At 44.5% G+C, this 26572-nt stretch overlaps 2 protein-coding genes across 4 annotated transcripts; both read left to right on the forward strand.

The window, feature by feature from the left end:
* Nucleotides 1-2539: 2539 nt before the first annotated feature.
* LOC135896413 (uncharacterized) lies at nucleotides 2540-18218 on the forward strand. Of its 2 annotated transcripts, XM_065424790.1 has the most exons (9): nucleotides 2540-2889; nucleotides 7279-7376; nucleotides 9819-10010; nucleotides 11716-11800; nucleotides 12564-12716; nucleotides 12796-13008; nucleotides 14618-14792; nucleotides 15561-15634; nucleotides 17773-18218. In XM_065424790.1, the coding sequence occupies exons 1-9, from the start codon at nucleotides 2746-2748 to the stop codon at nucleotides 18055-18057; spliced, it is 1419 nt and encodes a 472-aa protein (XP_065280862.1). In that variant the 5' UTR covers nucleotides 2540-2745; the 3' UTR covers nucleotides 18058-18218. The 2 variants fall into 2 exon arrangements, with proteins under 2 accessions (XP_065280862.1, XP_065280866.1); XM_065424794.1 differs by lacking the exon at nucleotides 7279-7376 and having other exon boundaries at nucleotides 2751-2889.
* A 1509-nt stretch (nucleotides 18219-19727) lies between these two features.
* On the forward strand, nucleotides 19728-26320 carry LOC135896426 (uncharacterized). 2 transcript variants are annotated; one of them, XM_070536765.1, is made up of 3 exons: nucleotides 19728-20042; nucleotides 21902-22207; nucleotides 26190-26320. In XM_070536765.1, exons 1-3 carry the CDS (start codon nucleotides 19797-19799, stop codon nucleotides 26220-26222), a joined length of 585 nt encoding a protein of 194 aa, XP_070392866.1. In that variant the 5' UTR covers nucleotides 19728-19796; the 3' UTR covers nucleotides 26223-26320. The 2 variants fall into 2 exon arrangements, with proteins under 2 accessions (XP_070392866.1, XP_065280874.1); XM_065424802.1 differs by lacking the exon at nucleotides 26190-26320 and having other exon boundaries at nucleotides 21902-22304.
* The last annotated feature ends 252 nt before the right edge of the window (nucleotides 26321-26572 follow it).

The raw sequence follows: 26572 nt of genomic DNA on the forward strand, positions 1-26572 counted from the left end.
CTCAGGAATTTTGCCACCTAGAATTAAAGGAAGAAATCTTAGCAAGCACCACTTGCTCGATGCTGTGCCCTTCAGTGTGGCATTGCAGGTGATAAAGGAGATGTTTATCTGCACTGGTTTGTTTTTCGAATCGCTAGGACCATACTGGAATGAGGATATTTCCTCAAGGTCTTGCTTAGAGACTAAGCCGTTAGACAAAAGTGATTGAAGTACCTGGCGCAGCACACATTCTGCTCCACCTTCCAAAATGTCGTGCATGATGTCTGGTGGTAGCTGGCGAGTTACATCAAAATACGGGAGTTGAAGCAGGGCTGATACCTCATTTACTCCATAAATACGTCTGTTAACAAGGCTGTTAACAGAAATTGCTTGAAGATGCGACTGGTGTCGACTGGCAGTGCGTATCTGGCACATTGCTTCACTTGTCAAGTCTGCTAACTGTTTTGCCGAGACCATGCAGAATCGACAAATTCGGCCGCTAGTGAAGCAACATGAAAAGCCCCCAAGACGATTCATTGAGAGATTGTCGCCACAGAAGCTGAATACAAGCACTTGGCCCTGTTTCATGGCTCCCCCCACATTGAACATGAACCCTTGATCATACATTTCCTTTAGGTCATCAATGAGTGGCTGCAGTACAGCAGTCAAGCCATATTTCTTGACATAAGCATCACGAACAAGCAAAACCAAGTAGATGTTGTGAAGCTGAGACCTGTACTTCACATGGATGTTCAGCAAGCAGCAGTACACGGCAAGAAGTTTATGCACACCTCGTTTAGCACCCAAGGGATTGACAACTTCAATTTCATCTGAATAAAACAAAAGTATAATTGTATGTGTGCTGCTCTCTGATATGAGAGATTGTAGGTGCTCTCTATATAGAAGACCATCAGTGTAGTCTCTGTATAAAGCAGGCACGCCCGGTTCAATCTTAGGAGTTGTGAAATGAGAGGCAATGTCGGGAACATTGCAAAGTGCACGGAGAAGCTTTGGCACAGGTACATAATGATACTTTGCACTTTTGCCAACTATATGTTGCTCAGGCGCAACAAAAGGAAAGTTCTCCTTTGCATATCTCTCACGCTTGCGTTTGTCACTAAGATCCTTGAATATGTCATGCAAAAATTCACATGTCAATAGATCATTTACCACTGATGGTACTTCTGGCATTTTCATGGAGTGCACAATCTCATTTGCATAGGCCTTTAACACAATCTCAAAAACGAAGTGCAGTTCTGAAAAAAGCTTTTCTACAGCCGCATGTGGCAAGTTGTGACACTCGGTCACATTGAAGAAGAACCTCCATATAGCAGATTTTGCTTGCTGAACGAAGGAGCAAAACCCATCACTTGGGGAATCAGTCTCCTGAAGCATTGAAGTTCCTTCATGATCGAACAGGGGACTGCCAATAGGCGTTGCGTTCTCTTCCACCACGATGCTTTCCACCAACACAGGATCATTTTCCAAAGGTGCCAAAGATTCTTCACTTTCCTGTGATTGGTGCGTCCGTTGGAGGCTTGTGCCTTGCTCCTCAAGCACATTTCTGTGCTGACGGTACAAGTGCGAACGGTATGACGAAAAGTTGGTGTAGGTGTTGGCACAACCATCAATGCCACAAAATATTCGAAAATTTGGCTCCCCACTATATATGTGCCACACCTATGTGTGTGACCACTTTTGTAAACTGAAATGAAAAATATGGGCACCTTGGACAGTACTTAGCTTCCATTACTACATGTGCTATGTCAAAAATATATGCCTGCCACTAACACGCAAGCATATGCCCAGAAGAGCAGTCTGTGAACTGAGGGTCATGCATTATGTGCATATATAGTGCAGTTATGCATCTTGTGGCGGCCAGGAAGAGAAAAGTTGATGGTGCAAATTGCGCACGTGCCCACACAAACGATGTCCGCACGCGCTTCCTCACAGACACGCACACGATGGTGCAAATTGCGCACGTGCCCACACAAACGATGTCCGCACGCGCGTTCTCACAGACACGCACACGATGGTGCAAATTGCGCACGTGCCCACACAAACGATGTCCGCACGCGCGTCCTCACAGACACGCACACGATGGTGTAAATTGCGCACGTGCCCACACAAAGGATATCCGCACGCGCGTCCTCGCAGACACGCACACGATGGTGTAAATTGCGCACGTGCCCACACAAACGATGTCCACACGCGCGTCCTCACAGACACGCACACGAATTCTTCGGCGAAGTCTTATGCACATAAACATGCGCTAAGACGGCATGAAGAGAATGGTTTACACCGAGCGTCGTTTTCCTGTGCTTTGCGGCCCACGACTACAGCTGCAGCCAAGTGCAGGCATGAACACGGGAAGTAGAAGAAATAGCGGAAATAACTTTATTTCATTCGATCATCGCGCACATGGCGCAAGCAGATAAACAAAGCGAAACTAACTAGCCGCGTGTAAAACTTTATTATGCGCACCATTATACGCTTGCAAATATTTCTAAAAATATGAAATATTGAACACATGGTTTTTGTGTAGTTTATGGTGCTGCGATACAACAAAAAACGTGAAAAATTAGTGCATCACAGACGTTCATATATCCTGTGGCGCCCCGGTTCCGTGGTGAGCCAACCCCGCAGGCCCGGGGCCGCCTGGGATAGCCCGCCTAAAGTTCTACATTGCCCGCACGGTACGCACGTTGGGTTACCGTCCTGCACGCTTCTTTGTGTTCGCGCTTTTGGCGCATATGTTCTTCAAACATGGCCTCAAAATGCCTTGTTGAGTTCCGAGAAAAGAAGATCGTCGTTCATTTCGACGGGTCACTGACACGGCAAGAGCTAATCGGAAACCTGCAGGCATCCAGCGTCCTGGCGAATGTGGATACAGCGCAGCTAAAGCTCACGGTACGTATACGCAGTGCGATTGATCATAAATTATATTTTTCTCATTGTGGTAAGAATTCTTCATAGAATATTCTCGCGCAGTGTACTTAATTATGGACAAGCACAGGAACAAAGAAAAAAGACTACGAACGGTTTGCGCACCATCCATTGTCATCGTCTTTGTTCCCGTCCTCGTCATAGGTACACAGCGCAAGAAGAAACTATGAAACCAGCAACTAGCCCAATTCATCGCTCTTTCAACGCATTTTTGCGCTTGGTCTGGTAGGAGCGCCGTGTTGAGTTTGTGTGCGTGCGATGTCGCGGTCATAATCGAAAAAGCGTCATATCTTCAAAATGCATGCATGTATGTAACCGCGCTCCAGCCTGTAACCTTCATTGAAGCAGATTCCAATGAAATTTGTTGCAGTGTGAAGAAAAAAGAGAGTCCTGTAGTGGCCATAAAAGGAACGTGAACCATATTGTAGTGCTGAAGTACTTTATTAAGGCCTTGCAAACGTTGGTTCTGTGATTGCCTAAAGAACGGTTACTTGCGTTTTCTTACGACGTCGCTGCGGTAAAGCTATTGGACAACAGTGCTATATACCAGTTTAGCCTTTAGTGCTACTTGAAGCTATTTCATTTTTTTAAAGTCTGTCAATTGTTTCCCGACGAGAACGCTATAGTTATAAAGGTGTTCATGGTTTCATTTGAATTTAGCGCTGCAGTTGCAACACTGAATGTCAATATTTCTCGTAACCCTTAAATTTCAGTTCTTGTTTACAGTGATATTTTTTTATTTATAAGGCCATTTTGCACGTGATAGTGGCGTATGGTTATCACGGTGCAAGGTGACCATGCAAGTGCAGGGATGCCTGGATGCATTTGTAGGAAACTCTATGCCTGGATGCGTACGAGACGTTCATTTGAGGGATCGCCAGCTGTTTCTGCGCAGGCGCGAGTACGAGCGGACGCGAGTCCGGGGGCTTTTGCTCCTTGAATTGCTTGTTATACGACTCTGCTTAGGCCGGAGGAGGTTTTTATGTAGGCGTTTGTCCCTAGCCGTGCCGGCGTTGCGGAGTGCGGTCGTTTGTTTACGCTCGGACGCTGGCTGCTGGCGTGGTAAAATAGGTGAAGCAGGGGACGTATTCTGAAACGTTCGCCGCGGCGAACTTTTCGCACTGGCCACGCCTCCGCCGTAGCGGCGCGCGCTGAATGGCTGCTTTGACAAAACCGGAAATGCACTTGCGCCACCTGAATTTCCGGTTTTGTCAAAGCATCCATTCAGAGCGCGCCGCTACGGCGGAGGCGTGGCCAGTGCGAAAAGTTCGCCGCGGCGAACGTTTCAGAATACGTCCCCAGCGGGCACTGACGGCCGATTTGGCGACCGCTGTGTCGGACATAATCTCCGGCACCTGCGGCACTCGTGCTAACTCAATCGCAGCGGATCATAGCATTCTCGCACCTTTCGGCAATGTACCTTGTAAATTTACATCACTGATGTTTCTGTGGGAGCAGTAGCGACAGTAGTAGAGCCCGGACCGCATATATTAAAAATCTAGAAGGCAGAGCGCCTTAGCAATCGTGGTTGAACGCAAGTGGGTGAAAGGCCGCCGGTGACGATGACTGACTCGACACCAGCGGCGCAGGCGCGAGAAAGTCTGTCCGACGTACATTCAGAAGGGAAGTTCTGACTGATGTTGCTGAAGTCGCGGGGTGCGGTAGTGCTGAACTTAGCGTCACAAGTTGGCGGCTGGACGTAATTATATTTACTCAATCGTGCTTTTTACTAATTGTAACAACGTGTCATTATTTCGCATTATTGGCGGCGCCTCCAGCACACCAAAGCGGCAATGGGGACACCAAAGCTAGAACCCGGACTGGACCGTGGGTAGGGGCTCGCAGAGGCCCCAACCCACAGGTCGTCCTGCTTACAGCTTCGATACCCCCGCTACCCCTTGGGTGCCTTAGCTTAATATCCTGCGCCACCTGCGTTATTGTAACCTCATCTGCTCTCCTAAGGCATCCATTTGCCAATTACATTTGCTGTCCTGGAGCAGTGCTTGTAAAATATCCTATCTATCCCTTTCAATAGATGAAGCGCCAATAGTGACGGCACACAGGAAGGAATACAGACAGGACAGGGCACTACTTGGAACTGTTTATTGAAGTCAAAGGTGGCTGTATATATAGCCATGAGAAAAGGGGAGCGAAAAAAGAGGGACACTGACTGTGTGAATGCGCGCATGCGAAAACACTGAAGATATATATGAAAGAAATAACGTTTAATCTCAATCTAAAACTTATCTAAAAACATGCTTTCCTTCGTGTAACTATTCAGAGATGCGGTGCTGCAAAGGTGTCCCCTCATTTCTTAATTTGGTTGGCCTCCAACAATTCATGTGCCACAGAATCTTTACTTTTAAACACGATTGTTGTATCATGAAGCCTTGCTTCACATACTTGTTTATTTTCATTCCCACAGGCCTTGCACTCAAGCGGCAAGTTTGAACCATATCCCTTCTTTAATGAAAGGTTATGTTCCCGCCGGCGTTCATTAATACATCGGCCAGTTTGGTCGATATACTCTTTCCCACACTTCAGCGGTATGCGGTATATGACCCCTTCTTCACACTTAACGAAAGGGTTCGTATGTTTAATAGAACATGCTACTTTCTTAGACTCATCCGAACCAATCAGGCGGCAAAGTAGCAAGTTTTCGGGGCGCAGAAAAAACCACAGGAATTTTGTATTTCATGGCGACGTGTTTAAGATTATGTGCCACTTTATGAGAATAGGGTATCACCACTGGTTTAGCTTTCTTTTCGACTGTTTGACCTTCTTCACTTTTTTTTTTCTTTCTTTTTCCACTTTTTTCAATAACGCCTCTGAAACTGCGCTTAAAACCAAGCAAGGAAAGCCAGCCTTCCTCAACTTCAAAATCTGGCCGTCAAAGCTTGCTTGTGCCTTATGACAGCAAGATTTTTTCAGGGAGGATTCGGGGCACATAGTGGCAATTGCACGTTGAACAGTCTTGGAGTGTGTGTTGGACTGTATACCGCTGAAGTGTGGGAAAGAGTATATCGGCCAAACTGGCCGATGTATTAATGAACGCCTGTGGGACCATGACCTTTCATTGAATAATTGATATGGTTCAAACTTGGCGCTTCATTGCAAGGCCTGCGGGAATGAGAAGAAACAAGTATGTGAAGCAAGGCTTCATGATACAACAATCATGTTTAAAAGTAAGAATTCTGTGGCACGTGAATTGTTGGAGGCCAACCAGATTAAGAAAACAGGGGACACCTGTGTCAGCACCCCATCTCTGAATATTTACACAAAGGAAAGCATGTTTTTTAGATAGGTTTTAGATTTAGATTAGACGTGATTCCCTTCATTTATATCTTCAGTGTTCTTGCACGTGCGAATTCACATAGTCAGTGTTCCTCTTTTTTCGTTCCCCTCTCCTCATGGCTATATAATCGGCCACCTTTGACTTCAATAAACAGTGGCAAGTAGCGCCTTTTGTCCTGTCTGTATTCCTTCCTGTGTGCCATCACTATTGGCGCTTCATCTATTGAAAGATATGCACCAACTAGCCCCACGTGTCTTACTCCAATCTATCGTCGCGCCGAAAAATGTGACCCACGACTTATACAACACCAATAAGAACCTTGCCCATTCACACACAGCGATCACCAAATGGCGCGTCTGTGCCAACTGCCTCACCGCGCGGGCAGCCAGTGGTGGAGCATTAACAAACCCGACCGCACTTCGCAATGCCAGCATCTAGGGGACAAACGCATAAACACGCGCTAAGAAACCTCCTCCGTAGTGCCTAGGCAGAGTCATATTCAAGGAGCAAAAGCCCCCTGATTCTCCCTCTCATGCCCGCTCTTACTCGCGCCTGCGCACACACGACTGGCGATCCCTCAAATGAACGTCTCGTTAGATGCTTGGCTTCGTGTCGTTACATTGTAGGCGCTCGTCAGTCGGTGCGGTGATTTCAACCTCGCTTTCATTAGCATAATGCCGGCGCTGCAGGAGATAGCTAGCCTTGCACTTTTGTGCCGCATTCGAAAGGCTGCTGGTTCTACCATGTCGAGGCCGGTCATAGATTGCGACATGCCAGCTTTTTGTGATCGCGCCCAAAAAATGCAGCATGCGAAACGAAACCACGCTTTCAAGTATCATGTCAGAGTGTGCTTATTTAGTTGTGCGGCCACGGTGGCTACCCGTCACGGAGCGCACGCATTTGCTCCCTTTGGCCAAAATCGCCACTGTTCCAATCACCGTGCCATATCCGACGCCTTAAAAAAAATCTAAGTGACCCGTAATGCTGCAGTAAACAATACTTTGCTGTTGAATGAAGAATAAGTACAGCAGTATTCTTTTCTTAACCTTTTGCAACAGGTGTATGATGAAGACTTCAAAGTATTTGTAGATGTCCCAGATGACTTTGTCATTATCGACAAACTTAAATTGCAACTAAAAGAAGTGAGCGAGTACCGGTAAGTTCAACACAAAGAAGTACTGGCATGACATTTTTGACCTCATTTTATGTTTGCAATAAAGGTTTTCAATTTTGAAACCCTAAACACATAAGCCTCAAAACAGCCTAAATAATTTCCCATGACAGCATTGCTAAATCTTGGTTTCATTTCCAAGGAGGTAGGCGTATGTATCATGATGCTGAAGGCAGTCACGCGACAGCAGCACATTGTGACATTTCTGCACTTTCCCAGGCTTGCTCAATTGCTGGTAAAGTAATGTAGGCATTCAACTGTAGTAGCGTAGCGCAATATGGCAGAAAAATACACAAACAAAAGAGACAAGCACGGTTGCCACAATCAACTGTTTACTGAGAGGCCATCCACCATTTGGTGGGCATGCACACCATCGCATCATTGGGAGAAAATCTATGACACAAGAAAGCTTGTGTCAAATAAATGGCATTCATAAAATCGTGCTCGAGATAGTGCAGGCTTGTGGATGCTTCAATGCCGCAGATAGCTAAAGGCATTCTTTTTGATAAAAAAATGCTTCCAGTGCGAATGGTGACATGCGAATGGTGAATGGTGACAGTGCGAATGGTGAATGGTGACAGTGCGAATGGTGAAATGCAGCACGACCTCTGGCCTCTCCTTCAAGCATTCAGGCGGAGTCCTTTCCTTTCCAGCCCCAAGTTTCGCACTTTCAATGAAACACTCGGCCACAGCAAAAACTACCGTCATAGGGAAGCTTGCCGAAAAAAAGTCTGCCTGCCTGGAAGTCAAAGGTATTGTATGATATGTGGGCACTAGTTCCAGAGCACAGATTCCATGCGCTGCCATGCCAGACACTTTTTCTCAATCTTCGAGTGGGCAGAATCAAAAGGCACAAGGCCATTCTTGGCAATGTGTAAAGAAATGTATTTCTGTAGTTTTACGTTCAAAAACCGCGATCTGATTGTGTGGCATGCTGTGGTGGGAGCCACTGGATTATTTTGAATGCCTGGGCTTCTTTGTATAAGCCTATATGCACATACACAAGTGCCTTCACATTTCACCCTATGGAAATGCAGCTGCCATGGCCAGGAATCGGACCCGCAACGTCACGCTTAGTAGAGCAACGCCAGAGCCACTGATCCACCATGGCATGCGGCAGGTGGGAAGGATAGATCGCAGCTTCTCGATTTGAAACTGAAATTGTGTTCTGATCATGTACGTTGTGGGTACTTTCTACGTTGCCAAGAAAGGACTTCTGCCTTTTCATTATGCCCACTCGATCATTCTGAAAAAGTGGTATGCATGACTGTGCATAGAATCTGGGCTCTGGAAGTAGTGCTGACATCTCGTACAATACATTTGATTTCCAGGTAGGCCACCTTTTCTTCAGTGGGCCTCCTTGTGGTTTTCATTGCTGTGGCCGAGTATCTCTCGCAGAGCTTAACTTGCTGCTGGAAGGGTAAAGGCCCAGCCTGAACGCTTGAAGGAAAGGCCAAAGGTTGTCTACATTTACACAGGATTTCATACAACCTCAAAAAGGTTGCAGGCAGACATGTTGACCCTCTCGCTTCTTCAGACCCTAATAAGTTGCAAGAACTCTGCTCCCGGGTGCATGCTGAAAGCAAATGAGAATATAAGATAATTATGGCAAAACAGCACAAATGACGGAATGGGTGAAAAACGAACAGGACAATATTCTGTCCAGCACCTGGCCGTTTTACGAGTCCCGTTGTCTGCACTGTTTTGTCATAATGTACTTAAACTAACAAGTCCAGCTAAGGACACTTGCGCCACATAAAACAATGTGGGTGTCCCTTCATAACTACATCATGCAACAAAGTTTACACTGGCCAGACAGAACTATGCGCAAATGAGTATCTTAAGGAGGACGCTGAAATTGCAAGGAAGAGAATAGGTATGCACATTCGGCCATGCACTTTGCATGTGAATGCGAGTCACGACTTCAGTAGGCAAATTGTAGGCAGAAGCAAAAGCGCATGTCACAGTACGCATTGGAGGCATTCTTTGACAAAAATAATGCTTCTGTTTGCGGCAAAATGAAGCATCCACAAGCCTGCACCATTCCGAGTGCAATCTTATGAAGGCACTTTTTCAACACTTTTTTTGTCGCATATTTTCCTCGAGTGGATGCTCAACAAATGGTACATTTGTTGATGCCCGTGCTTGATATACTTTATTGTCTGTCTGTATGTTCCCTGCACTAAACTTCCATAGGATTTTACCTGTTTTCCGTTAAAAGAATCGCCTATAACGCCACGAGCGCAGGTATTCATAATTTTCCTACTAATATACGATTAAATTTATTTCTATGTTTTTCATTAGCTGTAAGAAAGAATCTTGAAGAATGACTACCAGTTGACTACCAGCTCTTTTATTCACTATAGAAAAATTCTGAGATTCGTCTTGGTGTTTTATAGCTGTGGTTATTTTGGCCTACTATTGCAGAGTTGTGGATGTTTTGGACGTTGAAGTAGCACAAATGCCGCTGCAGCTAGCACCTACACTTACGTCATACACACTCCCACCAGTACCGCTGGACATCCAAATGGCTGTTGAGAAACATCGTGCTGGGATGCACTTTGAAAAGAGGCAGCGACTCATCCAGTGGTTGTTTCATGACCTCTGCTCATATGGAATGTGAGAGGCAGTTTATATACTTTTGCGCTTGTTTTTACAATGCTGTTATCTTGTTGCACTGGATGGCCTTCCTACAGTAAACTTGCAATAATTCAAACTTGGATATTTTGAAGTCTCAGTTAATTCAAACAAATCTTGTATTTTTGTTTGACCCACTATGTTTTTAATGTACTTAAAAGCCGCTTAATTCAAACTGCAGCATTTGGTTAATTCTGCTAGTTCAAACTTATTTTTATTGTCCGTATCGGAAATATCAGCTGCCTTTGTCACTTCAGCTGAACATTTGAGAGCATATATCTTTCAAACAGCTGAAAATGAAGCTGATTGCCTGCCTGCAGTTGTCAAAGCTGTCAAAACCATGAGGAGAAAAGAACTGGTTGCCCTTGCTGGAATAGAACACTTAGTTTTGAAGTCACAAGCTGCTAAAAGCCGTCAACAATTTGCAGTTGATTTTAAATATGCGAATAAATGAATATTTCATTACAGTATAGGCTAATATGTTTCCCCAAGTCATGTTTATGCTTGCATCTGATAATTCAAATGAAATTCTGGGGTCCCCTTGAGTAAGAATTATCTGGTCTACTGTATGGTGCTAAACAAAGTGAGCCTCCTGTTTCATTTTTTGCAGTACACACTGTTTCTTAGCATGTATGTGTGCAAAAGTGTTGTCAATGCAAGCATGCAATGTTGCTCATTCAGTTTTGGCCAATGTGCAGTAATTGTAAACTGACAGCTAAGAGAAGTATGCTTGCATGAGCATGCAGGTTCATATACAGCCTGTTCCTACTTAGGGACTATCTAAAACAATGCAAAAGATAATCATGATTCAACTAACTGATTTTGATCATTAGGTGTCAGCTGTGATGTAAAAGTTAACAGCACAGTTAAGAAAAGTTCCGCAAAGAACTTAAGGTATTTTAGGACACATGTTGCTTGCATTTGTATACACATCCTTGGATTGTGCCGCAGAAATGCACTTGACATATCCCAGTCACGTGAGCAAATTTAGTGATCCTTCGAGCGAGTTCACCTCGCTGAGTGTCGCTTTGGTGGCATGATACTAGAAATCAAAATTAATTCGTAATTCGGGATTGATCACAATTACAATCTACGAAGCCATGGGGTGTCGAAAATGAACATTTCCAGCTTGATATGGCTTTGCTTTTCTCGCAAAGGCGCTCGTAACATTTGAAATCATAAGAAAAAATGATCTTGGAATTAGTGCACTCTTCAATTTATTTATTTATTTATTTTTAGCAATCAGCATTTATTTATTTTTAAAACCCAAGACCACAAGCTGTGATTAAATAGTCACTTTTTCACAAAGTAAAAAGGCACGACACTAATATACTCAATTTTGGTGCATAATAGGAGCAACAGGTGGTCAGGCAAATGAAAGTTACATTTTCAACTTTCATAGCCAGCAAGTCAATCTGTGCCATTAACACCAAAAAATCAGTCCTGTAGCACTGTAGCGTTTCTGGTATTGCTCCCACTACCTCAATGAAGTCAGAAATTTGTGTTGTGTGAGAAATGCCCATTACCTTAATCAGTAAGCACACTTGATTTTAGTGATTTTTACAGTGCCTCTCTTTGTGTTACTTGCAGTAATTACACTATTAGTAGAGAATGTGTACGCTTTCTTCTTTTGAATTTTGATACACATGGCTCGCTGACCTCTCTGGTAACACTGGTTTTTGTTTAGGCATCCAGGAAAGCTGTATGAGGAAGCAAGCAAAGCGCTGGTAGCAAAATACCCCAGTTTGGCTGACAGCACTGGAACTGGATATGTAAGCTTCACTACTTTTTACGTATTGCTGATTTCTACTAAGTAATATCTGCAGCAGTTCGTCCTTTGATCAGAATTTTTTTTTTCTTCAGCAAAATATAGTAAGATAGATGGAACATGTTATGTTTATGGTAAAATTTTACTTTCATGCGCGGTGTGCCTGTAGTACTGCCACAGTGTTTTTGTTAGTGGCACAGCACTTGATCTCTTTGAAAAATTACAGCTCATCAGTGACTGCTGTGCAATATCGTTTCATCTGGTGCATTTGGTACTGCACAGAAGTATGCCTTGGCCAAATATATTTAGCACGTAGCTTTAGTTCTCCCATAACTGCCGCGATTACTAGTGGGTACATTCACATGTAGGCTTTTGATTAGCTAGCATGTGCACTGCCAGCACTCAACATGGCTGGTAATGAGGTCTGTGTTCATCTCATGCACGTAATGTGAACACCTGAGAGAGTATTTGCATGTTACAGTGACCCGTAGCACCTTGCACATGCCCTAACCACTCTGAACATTAATTTGCATATTTTAATTTCTTGATGCATGCTTTAGAATACCCCAGTAAGCAAAACGTTATTGAAAGCAGCACAGTGCTTTAGAAAAAAATTCACATTTTCTCTTAATGTTTCAGAATGTTTCAAAGCAATGCTATCAACTGGCAGATCTGCCAATTTCTAGCTCTGTTTTGCAGTAATAACCAAAACATATTAGTAACCATATTGTGAGATGTAATAAAATGTTGACATTTTGAACTTTCAGGATTCTTGGAGGGAATCGTTGCGCTTCAAGGCAAAGTATGAAAGGAGAAAGATAAAGATACAGCGTGGGGAAATTGTGCCTACCAAAAGGACTCCCACAAGTACATTGGCCAGTGGCGAGACAATGGCGAAAAGAATGAAAAGACCTACTGCTGTAAGCATCAGTTGCCTGGCGTTGGCATGTAACATCATTTAGTTTGAAAGGTGTCTGGTTCATTTTTTTTCTTTCTTAGGTTGTTGAAGTGTGGGATGGCGAAGATGAGAGCAGCATCAGAAGCCACATTGCTTCCATGAAAAAGGAGCTTCTGAAACAAAAGGCTAACTTTTCATATGTCACAGATTGCATGTTACGGACATTCAGAACTCGACGGGACTGGATTGAAAAGGAGTGCCCAACAATCCAGGCTATCACGGATGAATATCCAGCTCTGAAATTAAGCGCCATGGTAATTACTGCTGTGTTTTTTTAAGTGTGTTGTTGTATGCTTGGTTACCAAATACATTTCCTGTATTGCATGGGGGTGCAACATACTTCCACACGCATTCTGGCCAGGTTTGTGGGCTCTCCTACAGTGTTGCAGAAGGAGGTGAAATAATGCACAGTCATAAAAACTGCTCTAATGGAACATGTAAAATTTTTAAAATCTGGGAATGCAATGATTGTGTTTTATTATTTAGGTTTCACTGTAGCATCAGTGTTGTACTGTGGAAGTTTTACATGTTCACTATAACTGCCTCTGAATAAGTTTAAGTCATAGCGCACTTATGTTCTGTTTAGTAAGCATAATAGTATTTGGACTGTACTGTTTGCATTCATTGTGCTTCCATCAATCTTTCTTTAACAAATTGTGAGTTTAGTAGTTGCATGAATGCACCATTTTTTAGCGTTCTGAAACACTGCCGTAATTGGAATGGCTACGTACTTGGCTTGCTGGAATATGAACACAAGCTAGCCTTCTCGGGGTTAAATGGCTATGTGGCCCTCCAAACAACTCTGTGCTATGTCACAGCTACTTTGGGCAGCCGAACAAGGTTTATCACAGAAGTTTCAAGACAAAAAAAACTATTCCAAGGACTCATCCTCGCTGCTCACTCTTGGATTATGTGAGCCATTAGATGAAAGAGGAGAGGAAGAACATGGTGTCCTTTAATATAGGGTATCCCTAAAATTTCCCCATCATTCATTGTCATGTTAGTTGTTTGCAGAAAGGCACTTAGAAAATCTTTCTCTTATACTTTGCATGACACATTGGTGATATGGAATGCCATGGCTCCATGCAATGCATAGTGATGCCATGACCAGTCCTTGTACGTGCAATGGACTTCTTGGGTGCAATCTTGTACGCGTTCCAAAATAGAACGGAGGCGGTCCGTTCTTTACGTCACGAAATAGGCGGTATGTTCCATTCCGTTCATACAATAGCAGACAACACGGAATGATTGACAGCAGATATCACGTCACAATTGATGTCATAGCGCTCGGCACAGTTCAAATTGACGAATCATATTTGGCTCGGTGGAACGAACCGCCTCCGTTCTATTTTGGAACGCATACAAGATCGCACCCCTGGTCTACGCAAAGTTTAAGTGTAACTTTCAAAAGAGAAACTAAAGCTGCTGCCTGCCTCATTGCTTTAATTGTATGCTCATAGCCTGTTCTCTAGTTTTGAAAGCTGCTAGGGTATTTTGTAGCATTATAATATTTTAGGATATTTCAGGTGAATGCTATTGTTCAAGTAGCTTATCGTCCAATTTGCACCATGTAAAGACTAAGTTAACCTTCTTGTTAGCTAGCAGATAACACATTCCTAGTAGTTCTTGCAGCATGCATTTATTTCCATCACGGTTAGTTTTGTGCGTTCGAGCTGTAGCTCAAGGCTTCCAATATAAGTTGTGCAAACTGGTTTAGGCAAAATACACTGCTTGTACAGCCAGAGAATTTGAAAACAATCAGGCTGTGAGACTAGTGACTGCAATTTTTTTATTTTCTTTGCTTTAGAGCAAAGCGCTAATGTAAGGACTGACCATTTTATCTTTTATTTTTCCTCCATTAAGCTTCACAACGAGTTTATGCTGCAAACAGGTGTTGACCTGAGTACAACACTGCGACCCCTACTGCGTGCTGTTGCAAAGAAGGTAATTGAAAAAGCCCAGAAGAAACGGCATCTTGAGGCATTTCTTGCGGACTTTAACAGTCGCTTGGAGGCTGCCACCGAGGACAAAAAAAATGGTAAAGAGGCTGTTCTGCTTGATGATTCGAATTCACTAATATATGTTTAATCATGATGATCATGCTGAGGAAAGTGTACTTAATGAGTGAACTGAAGTAAAGGTATGGCGAATGTCATCCGTGTGGGAATAGTATAGACATAGAACATGATAGCTTATGTAGTGGATCAAACTACTCACTGGAGGAGCCATACTTGCCGGTTTACAGAGAGCGTTTGCACTCCTAAGAGTCCTGTTGTTATGAAGATACTGCTTACCTGATCTTAATGCTCCATTAGTGCATCTAACAAATAACCCTTCATAATCTGCTATGTAATGATGACGGAAACTCGCTAACATAAAGAATACTAGGATGTCCACATCGTTTTATAGTAATTGTGAAAATTCCTGTTTTATTAGAAAGATATTTGAAAAATATATTTTCTTTTGTCACTACTCTACTCATTTTCATCTCGGTCTCAGAAATTACTATTCGCACACACCCGCTGTTTAAATATATTTTCCAGACATCTCCAAGTAGGTGCTGTGGGTATAAACATTTAAAAGGCCAAAATTTGCAACAAAACAGAAAGGGATTCTTGAAATTGGTTCTTTTTAATTAGCTGTTTGAAGTATTGACATATGAATCCTAGATAGACATGCCTTTAAGGTGCAATGTATCATTTGTCAGGCCTACTAATGTTATGGCTACTTATCCTGGCGGGGCGACAGTGTATTGCTTTTGTGCTACCCTGTTTGACCTGCTTACATTCAGCACTTTTCCTTCCAGATTTGATGGAGACTGCTGCAATTTGTTTGCTGCCCTGTCTCGTTAAAGAGCGCAAGGAAGCATTTTTGACAACTGTAAGTGCACCTGAACTGTAAGCAGTAAGCGCAGCGAGCTGTGGGATAAACCACGCCACTTTAGCACGGTTATGACTCGGGCTCAATTCACTACTTTATGGCAAGTATTAGCACTCTTAAGTGGAGCTGAAGGACATCTAAGTTACCTCAAAGATTCACTGTTTCCTAGTATTGCTTATGTATAGCTAGTGACAGGTCAAAACAGTAGCAAGGGCTCCTCAGAGACAAAATGTTCATGTGTCAGTGACTTGCCTTGAGGGGAAGCCTTAGTCTGAACATCCTGTCAAAATACATGGGAAGGGGAAAAGTTTTTCTTGGCAACCACTGCTCCAATGTTAGCAAAGGTTGCTCCATTGAAAAGAAAAAGTGAAAATCTAGTGACTAAGCGATTATTTTCTTTTGGTTGTTTATATACTTTATACTTGTGCTCCACAAGTTTAACTGGACAGCACTGCTAAACATAATGGCAAAGACAGAAAATGACAAGACATGTGCTGTACTTGCAAACAAACTTGTTGAAGAGAAGCCTTATGTACATCCAAATGGATCAGTATGCAAGAAAAAGATTGCACATGTAGATGTACAAAGCCAATAAAAAAAATGATAAAAAAGTGATAGAAAGTGATAAAATAAATGGGGAACTAAGTATGAAACAACACAAATGTAAAAAGAAAAGAAACTCGGGAGACAGGTTAAATAATGAGAAGAACACATAATGTCATGCTACATTATAACTTGGTGACCAAGGTAGTAAATTTCCTTGGATGAAAGGGTCACTAAAGCCTGGCTAATGCATTATTCCTTTAATCTGTACGCATGGAATGCTTCAATTATTTCTCTTGTTAGTTTGTTGCTATGACATAAGAGGATAATAGTATAATTGAAGGTTGGGTTGCGGCGGCATGAACGACAGTGACTTTGCAAATGGTAAGGCAGTGCAGACAAAGGGAATAAGTGGTTGTGCTCTTTGGTGGTGCACTGGCCACTCTGCAATTAAGGGACACTAACAGCAGATTTACCACTCAATCCTGCCATGCACTGTCAAAAAATCTGCCTCTTCAGCTGGCAGCATCACTGGGCTACCATCGTCGGCACCTTAATAACTTGTAGGCAACAATGTAAGCATGATGAAGCACGTCGCTGGCGTTGCCTCTGTAGCGTGACGTGGTCAGGGGGAACATGCAAGCACCCACTGTGTTTGCTCAGTGGCTATGGTGTTGGCCTGCTGAGCACGAGGTCGCGGGATTGAATCCCGGCGACGGCGGCCACATTTCAATGGGGGCGAAATGCAAAAACACCTGTGTACTTAGAGTTAGGTGCACGTTAAAGAACCCCAGGTAGTCCAAATTTCCTGAGTCCTCCATTACGGCGTGCCTCATAATCAGAAAGTGGTTTTGGCACGTAAAACCCCATAATTGAATTTAACAGGCAAGCAATGCTCATATCATGCCTGAACATGCGTACCACCATACACAATACACACGCATAGAAAAGCTAAAATGCCGACTGGAAAACTGTAGCACTGACTACCGCTAGACAGCTGAGACCTCTCGCACGTGTGAGTGATGATGGTAACCATAATGATAAACAAGCGGTGCTCTTTTTTAGTTGGGTGCTGCAAGGTAACAGTGAAAATCGTGATGTAAAGGCGCCTTCAATCATGGAGGGGCCTATATAACAGCCTATAATGGCGGCCTTTGCTCCGGCTGCTGCACTGCCCACATGGCAAACTCTCGGAGCTGGCATCTGTAGGCAAAGACAGCAACCGAAATTTTGGAAGTAAACACTTCTTATACGAGAAAAATATGGTGCACAGCAAACTATTCGTTCATATGGCGTTGGGACACATTCGCACCCTTTTCATCTGAACTCGGCATGCTCAAGAGATTTTATTTGAACCAAGGCCCATGCAGTAATAATTCAACATATGTTCTTGAGCCTTGTCAGAATTAGTTGCTGCCACACATAAAATGCTGCAGTGTCTAAAAATGATGAGCTCATGCTTGTTTCACCTTGCAGATATTTTAACATGCAAGTTCATTTACTTGCAAGGGTATCTTCACTTATTGCTAATGCTTTTAAAATCAGTGCATCTAACAAATTGTGTCACTCGGTATTTGCAAATTCTTTCTTCGCAGGATAGGAGCACTGCGCACAGAGTGCCTACCGTGATATGCAGTGTTGATGCATGGGACTCGACACCCTTTACGGTCTCTCTGGAGGATATTGCGATAGAAGAGAACACGCTGCCAGAAGCCCTGTCAACATTGTTCACCCTTTATTGGGCGTTCGACATCGTGTTTCCGAAAGGGGTGCACAAAACGCTAGAAGTCATCGCTAAACTTTTGGATGTACCAAGCAACACGCACATGTCACCCCTAGCGCGTGTCGCGTACACCGTGCTAAAAGCATGCTTCAATTGAGAATTCATGCATTCATAGTTGCAAAAGTGTCCTCTGTTAAAGACATATGTATTGCTTTATTTACCTACTTCTGGGCCAGGCGCGCATTTTAATCAGGCTCCTTTATTTTTTTTTGCCTGTCTTGTATATTATGTATTAATAAAACATTTTATTGCATTTTTCATTATAGTCATTTCTTGCCTCTTATTTCCGGTGTCTGCCGAAGTAGCAGAACACTTTGGAGATATTCATAGCACATTTTTAATGCAGAAATTGCATTGCACGTCGTCGTATACGAGGCATTCCGAGGGACAAAATGGCAAGTTTAGTCCACTAGGTGTAATTCCTGAACTTGATCCCTGGGGATGAACAAATCATCCCAAATGGATCATCCTCGCTGTTAATCTGTGTGGACTAACCGTTCATCTCGTGGGGTGCAATGGTATGCGGACTAACCGTTCATCTCGTGAGGTGCAATGGCATGTGGACTAACCGTTCATCTCGTGAGGTGCAATGGCATGTGGACTAACCGTTCATCTTGTGAGGTGCAACAGCATTGGGACTAACGGTTAAACCTGGTACCGTTAGTCCATTGAGACTATCGGTTAGACATGGCCCCGTTAGTCCCAAAAGGGATTAATGGTTGTGGCAGCTCATTTAGTCCCTTAAGGGATGAACCACACACCCTTTTGACTCTCTTTTGCCTTAGAGTGTACGTTTATTGAGAAAAGCATGGCTCGTTTTAGCCTCTACGCTGGGCAATCTTTCCATCAGCCATGATATGTCCATTCATGTTCTGAGTAGTTGTCTGTCCCTTTAAAGGTCACCTTGTGGAAGCACTCCTCAAAAACAGCGCGACACTTTTTATTGCACCTATGATTCAGTTTACATAACGGTCTGATCAAAAGCGACTGCTCAGCGCGGAAGGCGCTTGTTAACGAAAAATTATATGATGGTCATCAATTTTTTTAGGCGACATGACTTTAAAGGTTAAGTGTTCGACTTACTTATATATCCGAGTTGACTTTTGAGTGTTTGAGTTTTGTTTGAGTGTTTTTATGCGATTTTTTCTCATAGGCCTTCATTATTTGCGTTTAATTGTGATAAAGAGTAGCTGGCGCGAACAAAAAAAAAAGGGGGGGGGAGGGGGGGCACGAACGTTTTCTAAACGTCATAGATTAAATAAAAAGAATGCAAGCGTTAACGAGTGCATTATTACCACATATACCCCCAGATGCGACACGTTGCGAACCGCAGCGGCGGTGCGGCCACTTCTAAAATCACGACAAGCTCACGCGCGTTTACAAATAATGTAGCATATACCACTATAGCGGAACCACAAGTGCATGCAATCCACGAATTAAAAGCTCTAGTGGAGATAGCCCACACGAACCGAGAGAGAGAGAGAGAGAGAGAGAGAGAGCGTAAACTTTTATTTTCAAATCAACAAGATTCGAGTCCGGCGTCTTCTTAGTCCGCAATCCGATATATTTTCGTTTCAGTTTCGCTCCGAAAAAAAAAAGAAGAAATAATAACAAAGTCGTAACTTTTCGGTTCAGTCTCGGTTCGCGCAGAAGTAACCTTTCTTTCTTTCTTTCGTTCTCTTGGGGCAGGGAGAGGGGGGGGGGGGGGAGCAGGGTTTGGTTTAGTTTCGGTTTGGTACCGGGATCGATATCGATAGCAGGCGCTCGGTGAAGACGCCGACATGTTCGGTGTGAACAATTCGATTCGCTCGAATTTCAGGCGAGCAGCGCCTAGCCATGGGCTTCTGCTTTATGGAGAGAGGCCTCAAGGACCGACTCGTTCGCACGGTCGAATCCAGCCGGGACTACATTCGGAAGCGCGAGCCGATCGTGATCCAGGAGCCGATAGCCGACGGCCCGCTGCTGTCCGTGCGGAACGTGCGCGTCTACGGCGTGCACAGCGTGGGCATCGAGGGTGCCTCGATGCGATGCAACAGCAGCTTCCTCGAGCTGGAGGCGCACCTCGTCTTCCAGAGACTGGAGGTCTGTCTGTTTTGGTCTGTGTTAATTAGTGCCCGCTTTGTGGTCAAACACCTTGTAGTGTACATTGTGAACCGACTACCGGCGAAACCGTGATTGCGTGCAGCTGTACTTGGCGTGTCATCGTGGAACGCACAATTAGCCGCATAGCGAACTAGCCATGGATGTGATTGATCACTGTGGAGGCTGTTCGACGCGGCGTCACTTTAATTCTTGCTGCAGAGTCGAAACTCGGCAGAACAACGTGCGTAGTGTACTGTGTTTTACTTTAGTCTTTAGATTTGTCCTGTTGCTCTTCCTTTCCTCTTTCCTCCCATCCTTCCTATCTTCCATCTCTGTGTTGCTGTCACCCCCCTTCAGAAAAGTAGGCAGGCGTTGTGCCCCTTCCGGTGGCAGTTGCTAGCGTGCTCCTCGCTTTCCCTTTCCTGTTAAGTGTGTATATGTGTTCAAAGCAAATAATAATAATAATAATAATAATAATTGTGGGCTGGTATACAATCGTTTCTCCTGTGCAAGCGGCTTCCAGCGAACGTTGGCGAATTCGCCTCCCCTCTCCCTCTTATTATGATACCGTTTATGTCACGCGGTATTACGCTTATTCGTTCATTCAGCAGTTCCTAATAAAAATGAAATGATTGAGCGGCAAAACAAAACAAAAACAATAATGAAATAAATGAGACGCGTACAAGATAGAGCATGGCACAGGTGCTCAACATCTAACAGTCCGGCATTCAGCAGTTTGTGTGCCGCAGAAGCCGGTGACCTAATACTTAGCCATATTTCCAATTACACAGGGGTATATCAGTCTCTCGCCTTTGCCAGAACAAATATGCCGAGTCAATCGATGTTCTACAGGTGTCATAAATTGTTGGTTTCTTTTCTCGCCTTGCACTAATCCCGCAAGTTCCAACGTATTAATTCTTGCTACGCTGATTTACTAAGTTTCAAAATCTCATTTAAGCCAGGAAAACTTAACGCAAGGCCCATATAGTAGCATTTTTGAAGCGCTGAAACGAGTTTTTATTTGTGTATAATTCCGCAAATAATTACCAAGGTATTATTATGCTAAGTAATTTTGCTCAAGTTACGTTTCGTTCTTGAACAGGCAGGGATGTTAGCCAGGCTGAATCCGGTTGGCTACCGTGTACTGGGGAAGGCGTAATTATATAAAGGGTAAAACAAAGCACACAAAAGAATGCCAATAAGCGGGAAAACTTTACAGCACGCACACAAAGCCAGTAACGCTTTCGCGACGTTGTTATTGGAGCATTGTCATTTGTTGGGCGTGTTGGTAAATTGAAAGCATATTTAGCGCCAGCAAACAAGGACGGAAGGGAGACGACAACACAATGTTGTTATTGGCCCGGAATCTCCTCCGTGAAAGATCTGTCACTGAAGAGGCGCGAGTGACCATGTATGAAGGGCAGTCGCGCAACAAGTGTTTTGAGGTTTCTTATCCATCATCCAGTGATTTGTGGAACATATAGAAATTACAGTGTTTGTAGGAGTGTGTGAAAGGGAAGAGGAAGGAGGAAGGGGGAGGGAAGGGCACATTCTCTGCAGCGGGCGTCGTAATTGCACATCTTTCGTTCGATGATGGCCACATAGTCCAGGCGCCATCGAACGATGCAGTTACGACACCCCCGGCATAAGCTGATCAGCAGTCTGCGTTCGCAGGTGGGTCGGTCTTCTGCCTCCCAAGAGCTGGCCGGGCACAAACTGCTTAGCATTGTTGATGTTGCGAGAACTGGCGTGTTTGGCGTGACGCATATATGGCCGCGGAGGCCAGCTGACAGAGACGTCTCTTGACGCAGTTGGCTCGCGTCACCACTCGCTTGTCTGCCATTATTCCTGTCCTCTAGGTCCTCTTCGACTTCACGGCGTCCAACGGCGTTTCTCTGGCGGGCGACTTGTACCTGGTGGCCGAGCCTTGCGAATTCGAGGCCACCGTGCTGTTGCCAGCCGAGAAAGGATCGCGCGTGCTGCTTACTTCACTGCGCGTGCGCGAGCTTCGAGTCTCCGGCCTGAACGTGAGCGGGCCGCTGTCGCTGGCCTTGGCGGACGCGGGCAGCCCGAGCGGCCTGTTCACGGTGCGACCGGACCACAAGTTCTTCACGCGCGCATTGGTTGGCTTCGTTCAGAGGTGCTTGGACCGAGTCGAGTGGAAGGTGTAACAAAACTTTGAGATAATTTGTTTTGTTCGTGTGTCGGGTATTTTTTTAAATTATTATTGGAGAGGACATAAAAGTTTGGTTGCCTTCCTAAGCGAGACGACCCTTCCCTTTCTGCTATACTGTGAGGTGGGCTTTTCGAAATCTTTTGTCACTCGTATTGAGAAGGCGGACAACGCCGCGTGTTACGACCGCGCTGTCGCTATGGAAACTGTGGAGCACGCTCTTGTGGCTGTTCTTGTTACAGTGATGCACAGAGACGATCACTCGCGACTATGCTTACTTGCGTTGATGACCAAATGGATTTACGAAGAGACAATTTCGGAATGTCGAGCTCAAGAGTCGTCGCAGCAGAAGGTGAAGAGGGCGCTTCAGGGCAACAGACTTGTACACATGCTTTTAACACTGACGTATGCTGGATAACAGTTGACAGCTGTACGCGTGTGTAGTATGTGTAGTGTCTCTCATCTCTATTTAGGTCTTTATAGCTTCCCTCGCCCTATTTGTAGATCAGCAAGCATGGATCCGAGCTCACTGACTTATCTGCATTTCTTGTTTCAAAAGCATTCTTTGTGGTTTGATGTGAACCTGATTCATCTTTCGAATTTAACGTGCCATGCGGTCTCAGTAAGCAAGTGTCACTGTGTTGTCCGAGTAAATGATAGTATCTCTCGTCTGCACATGGCACTTGGTCGTTGTCGATGATTGGCCAAGTCCGCTTAGTGCCCTCCAAATGAGCGCGTAAGTCCATTTCTGGCGTCGCAGACGGCACTGCGCCACCGAAACGGACCTCCAAGGCGTAACGCCACTGCCTACCGCACCAAGGTTGTATGCGGGTACATTTCAAGAGACGTGTCATAGAAATACCATCAAGCCGATGCGCGGTCATGCTGGAAACGCCGCAAGGAGCGGGCCCATTAGCTGGCAAGCGAACGATGACTCAATCACCGCTCCGAACCCATGGGCGCACTACCGGACGTTCTACAGCAAGACCAAACATGGGGACTGCGCAGCCTCCAAACACGCCGCAGAGAAAACCCCCTGGCTGCTATCCATGATCCAGACAACCGTCTCACCAGAGGGCCAGCACGAGGAGCACAAGTCTTTTAAACCAAGGCAAGAACTGGGTATATACGCCGTGATAGACGACATCATGCATTGCCTTACTGCAGTGATGATGGTAACGCAATGACCCTGAGTGTACCTCGCAATTGCGGACGATCGAGACCATTGAGCTGCGGAAGTTGCTCTGCAAGTGAAATGGTATTAACGCGCAAGGTAGGTAACACCAAGTGTTCATCAACTCGTGTGGGTATGCGAACGACTCGAGTCATCCCGGAAAAAACACCGGCTTAAGGGGGTTTACATTTTCCGAGAACACGGTCAAACAGACACTTTACTCACTTTGGAGCTTCGCAGTTTGAAGCTACTATAATGAGCCAGAACTCCCTTACCTAGTTCCTCAAAAAGGCCTGGAGCCACTGTTTAAACCTTTTTTTCCCCCTCTCTAATAGGAAACACCTAGTGTCCATAATTCATGCTGCATCAGGGTCAAACTGGCTTACACCGACTACACTTCAAATACAAAGTTCGGATATTAGGCTCGCTGATGTGTCCAGTGTGCAATAGGATTTACAGCGTGTATTATGTGACTTTGTTCGTTACTTATCAAACTATCTCTGAAGGATGCGCGATATACATATGTACCACCGCTCGGGCTTGACACTGCGGGGCATCCTTGGCCCGCGAAGAAACACTGCTCGCGCATTGGGCGCAACGAAATAGCTTCTAATTTTTGTCAAGAGCTAAAGGCCTTCATACTTCACGAATAGTTTGAGTGTGTGTGCATGTTTGTGGATATCTGTGCCGCTTGCACGTATGGGTAATCACTGTGCGTATCATGTTTCTTAACCAACATTATGAATCGAGTAGCGTATGCCAGGCCATTCCGTTCAAATATCTCCCGCTCTTCATTAAAAACAGCACCTCTCTATTATTTCATTAGTCTTTCTTTATACAGATTTTTTTCTCTAAACATCCAGCCTTCGAGAAAAAGGACGAAGCCTTGGTTCGGCCTGAAGCTATAGGCCGAACTGGGCTTTTTTTTATCTTCTTTCTTTCTATCTATTTTTTCCCTATAACATTGCGGTGAAGGAATGCGTTTGCATCGTCCGCTTCAAATATAGTTCAATGTTACGTACAGTGAGATGACGAAAGTCCTTTAACAAGTATAAAATAGACGCATTTAAAAAAAGCTACATGCTTCTGTCATAATACATATGTGACAGCAAAATCAAAATCAAATATGCCGTACCAACAAGCCGCTATAGCTATCCACATCAAGATCACAAGAACCGGTTCTTTTTTAAAATATATGTTTAGCTATCCGCCCATTCCTTAGAACCTTTCCTTCACTTTTTTTTCTTCTGCATTGACATGCCGGTGAATGTATGCGCCGCCAAAACAATCTGCTTTTCAACAACGATGTTTCTCTCGTACCCTCTTGGTGTATTTCGCGCTGTCGTAATATATCAGTCGGGTAGTCGACAAATAATATCAATCACAATTAGTTAACTCAGCTATTAATCTGAAACTTGATCGACCTATCCGCGCTCAACCTTTCCTAGTCACGCTGCGCCTAAATCCGTCTACTATTATTTCGCTTTTGTAGCCAACAAGGGACGCGACGGCCTGTTCAGCTGAGTCCATGACCACCAATTCAGATGAGGTGGCCACGGTGTTACTGAGGAAGTTTGTAATTGCACAAACCGCCGAATGTGTCTTGCGTGTCCCCAAAACTGACGTTGCAGCTCAAGGAATCTATTTTGAATTTGAAGGCGTCGTGCTGTCGGGCCTGACAGAAGCAGTGGAGCGCGGAAACCTAATTGAACTCGACAGACTGGGACTTCAGCCTGTATTGAGCGAGGTTGGTCCTTTTTGCCGCTTGTCCTGCTTGTCCTGCTTGTACTGCTTGTCCAGCTTGCGCGTGCACTGAGCGAGGAGTGTTGAGCTTAAAGAGCAGTCGGCAACAGAAAAATGAGTAGATGTCAGCTGCAGATAAGTGAGTAAATGCACATTTTATTTGCGCTGTGTTGCGCAAACATTTCCGTCATTAGCGTTTCGTCTTGCGTAACGCTTACATTTAATATTTGCGCAGACATCAAAGAAAGTTTCGATTCACAACTATCCCCGCATAAGCGCGGAATCCGCGCATTTGGTAACGGACCCGAAGAATGGAAACCTCCGCATGACCACTAGTGATTGTAATTAAACGTGTCTTCAGCAATACGGTGGGCCGCAACGTTGCTTGAATGTTAATCGCATTAACGTCGACAGCCGTCTTGAGATCGGTTTCGCTGTAATTTTCCCTCAAGAGGCGAGCGCACCCACGAATCTGCACTAGCGACACTCTAGAATGATTTTCTCCTAATAAATTAGGTTACATTACAGGGTTCAACGTCCCAACACAGCCGATGTTTATGAGAGGAACTATTGTGGAGAATGATTTCGATCAACTCAAGTTCTTTAGAGGCCAACTTCAACAAAACATCACTTTGGCTGGATTGGTTATAAATGAACAGCCTGTTCTATTAAAACAATAGCCTCAAAGCTGCGCGACCTGGTAATTGTCTAAGAAAAATAATCAATTTTATCCACAGCCTTTGAAAAGCACCTTGGGAGACGACGCGTGCGCAATGGATATGACGGATATCCGGCACGTCACTTCCGATATTTTCAGGGCGGCGTTGGTATCCGCCTAATATAAAATTTCATGCCGAGGAGCCGCGCTGGTTCTCAACGTTCTGAGTCGTGCGTCACTTCCTGCGAGTGGTATAATGGCGGCGTTTATGAATTTTTTTTTTTCAGCTTCGATACCACACACGTCTTCTTGCGAACTTTTCGCATCCACTTTTTGCATTGAGACGTGCTCTACACTCGTGCACTATCTGAAACTGGGTTTTTTTTTTTGTTTTCGCAGTCCAAGATGTACGTATTTGCAGTTGGCCTTTAACGCATGTCCAAAGCACGATACAACACGAGTGTTGCTCTGTTTTGCGCTCGTCGGGCTGCAGCCGTCGGGGACGGAAATCGAGGCCACGTGATTGTGCTTGGCCCTTTCTTTACCAACGGCAATAAACGTTGCTGTCAGTGCACGTGTTTTGTTGCCATATTTCAGGCCTGGTGAAAAAATTGCAAATTTGACGTGAACATGAATCAACCGTTTAACACCCTAAAAAAAACAACAACAAGAAGACGGCCAACTCTGTTGAACTGCGTGCATTCAAAGTGAATGGGAGCCAAAAAATCTGCATTTTTAGTGGTGACAAAGGGTTAATTATCATAATGCCACAGCCACGAAGC

The sequence above is a fragment of the Dermacentor albipictus genome, chromosome 1 (assembly GCF_038994185.2).
Source record: "Dermacentor albipictus isolate Rhodes 1998 colony chromosome 1, USDA_Dalb.pri_finalv2, whole genome shotgun sequence".
Taxonomy (NCBI): domain Eukaryota; kingdom Metazoa; phylum Arthropoda; class Arachnida; order Ixodida; family Ixodidae; genus Dermacentor; species Dermacentor albipictus.

Bases quoted from the DNA above. Each gene is read 5' to 3' on its own strand.
- LOC135896413 (XM_065424790.1), top strand. From the start codon at position 2,746: ATGGCCTCAAAATGCCTTGTTGAGTTCCGAGAAAAGAAGATCGTCGTT. The intron at 2,890-7,278 runs GTACGTATACGC...CTTTTGCAACAG, and splicing joins CAGCGCAGCTAAAGCTCACG to GTGTATGATGAAGACTTCAA. The intron at 15,635-17,772 runs GTAAGTGCACCT...CTTTCTTCGCAG, and splicing joins AGGAAGCATTTTTGACAACT to GATAGGAGCACTGCGCACAG.
- LOC135896426 (XM_070536765.1), top strand. From the start codon at position 19,797: ATGGGCTTCTGCTTTATGGAGAGAGGCCTCAAGGACCGACTCGTTCGC. The intron at 20,043-21,901 runs GTCTGTCTGTTT...CCTGTCCTCTAG, and splicing joins TCGTCTTCCAGAGACTGGAG to GTCCTCTTCGACTTCACGGC. The intron at 22,208-26,189 runs GTGTAACAAAAC...TTGTTTTCGCAG, and splicing joins TGGACCGAGTCGAGTGGAAG to TCCAAGATGTACGTATTTGC.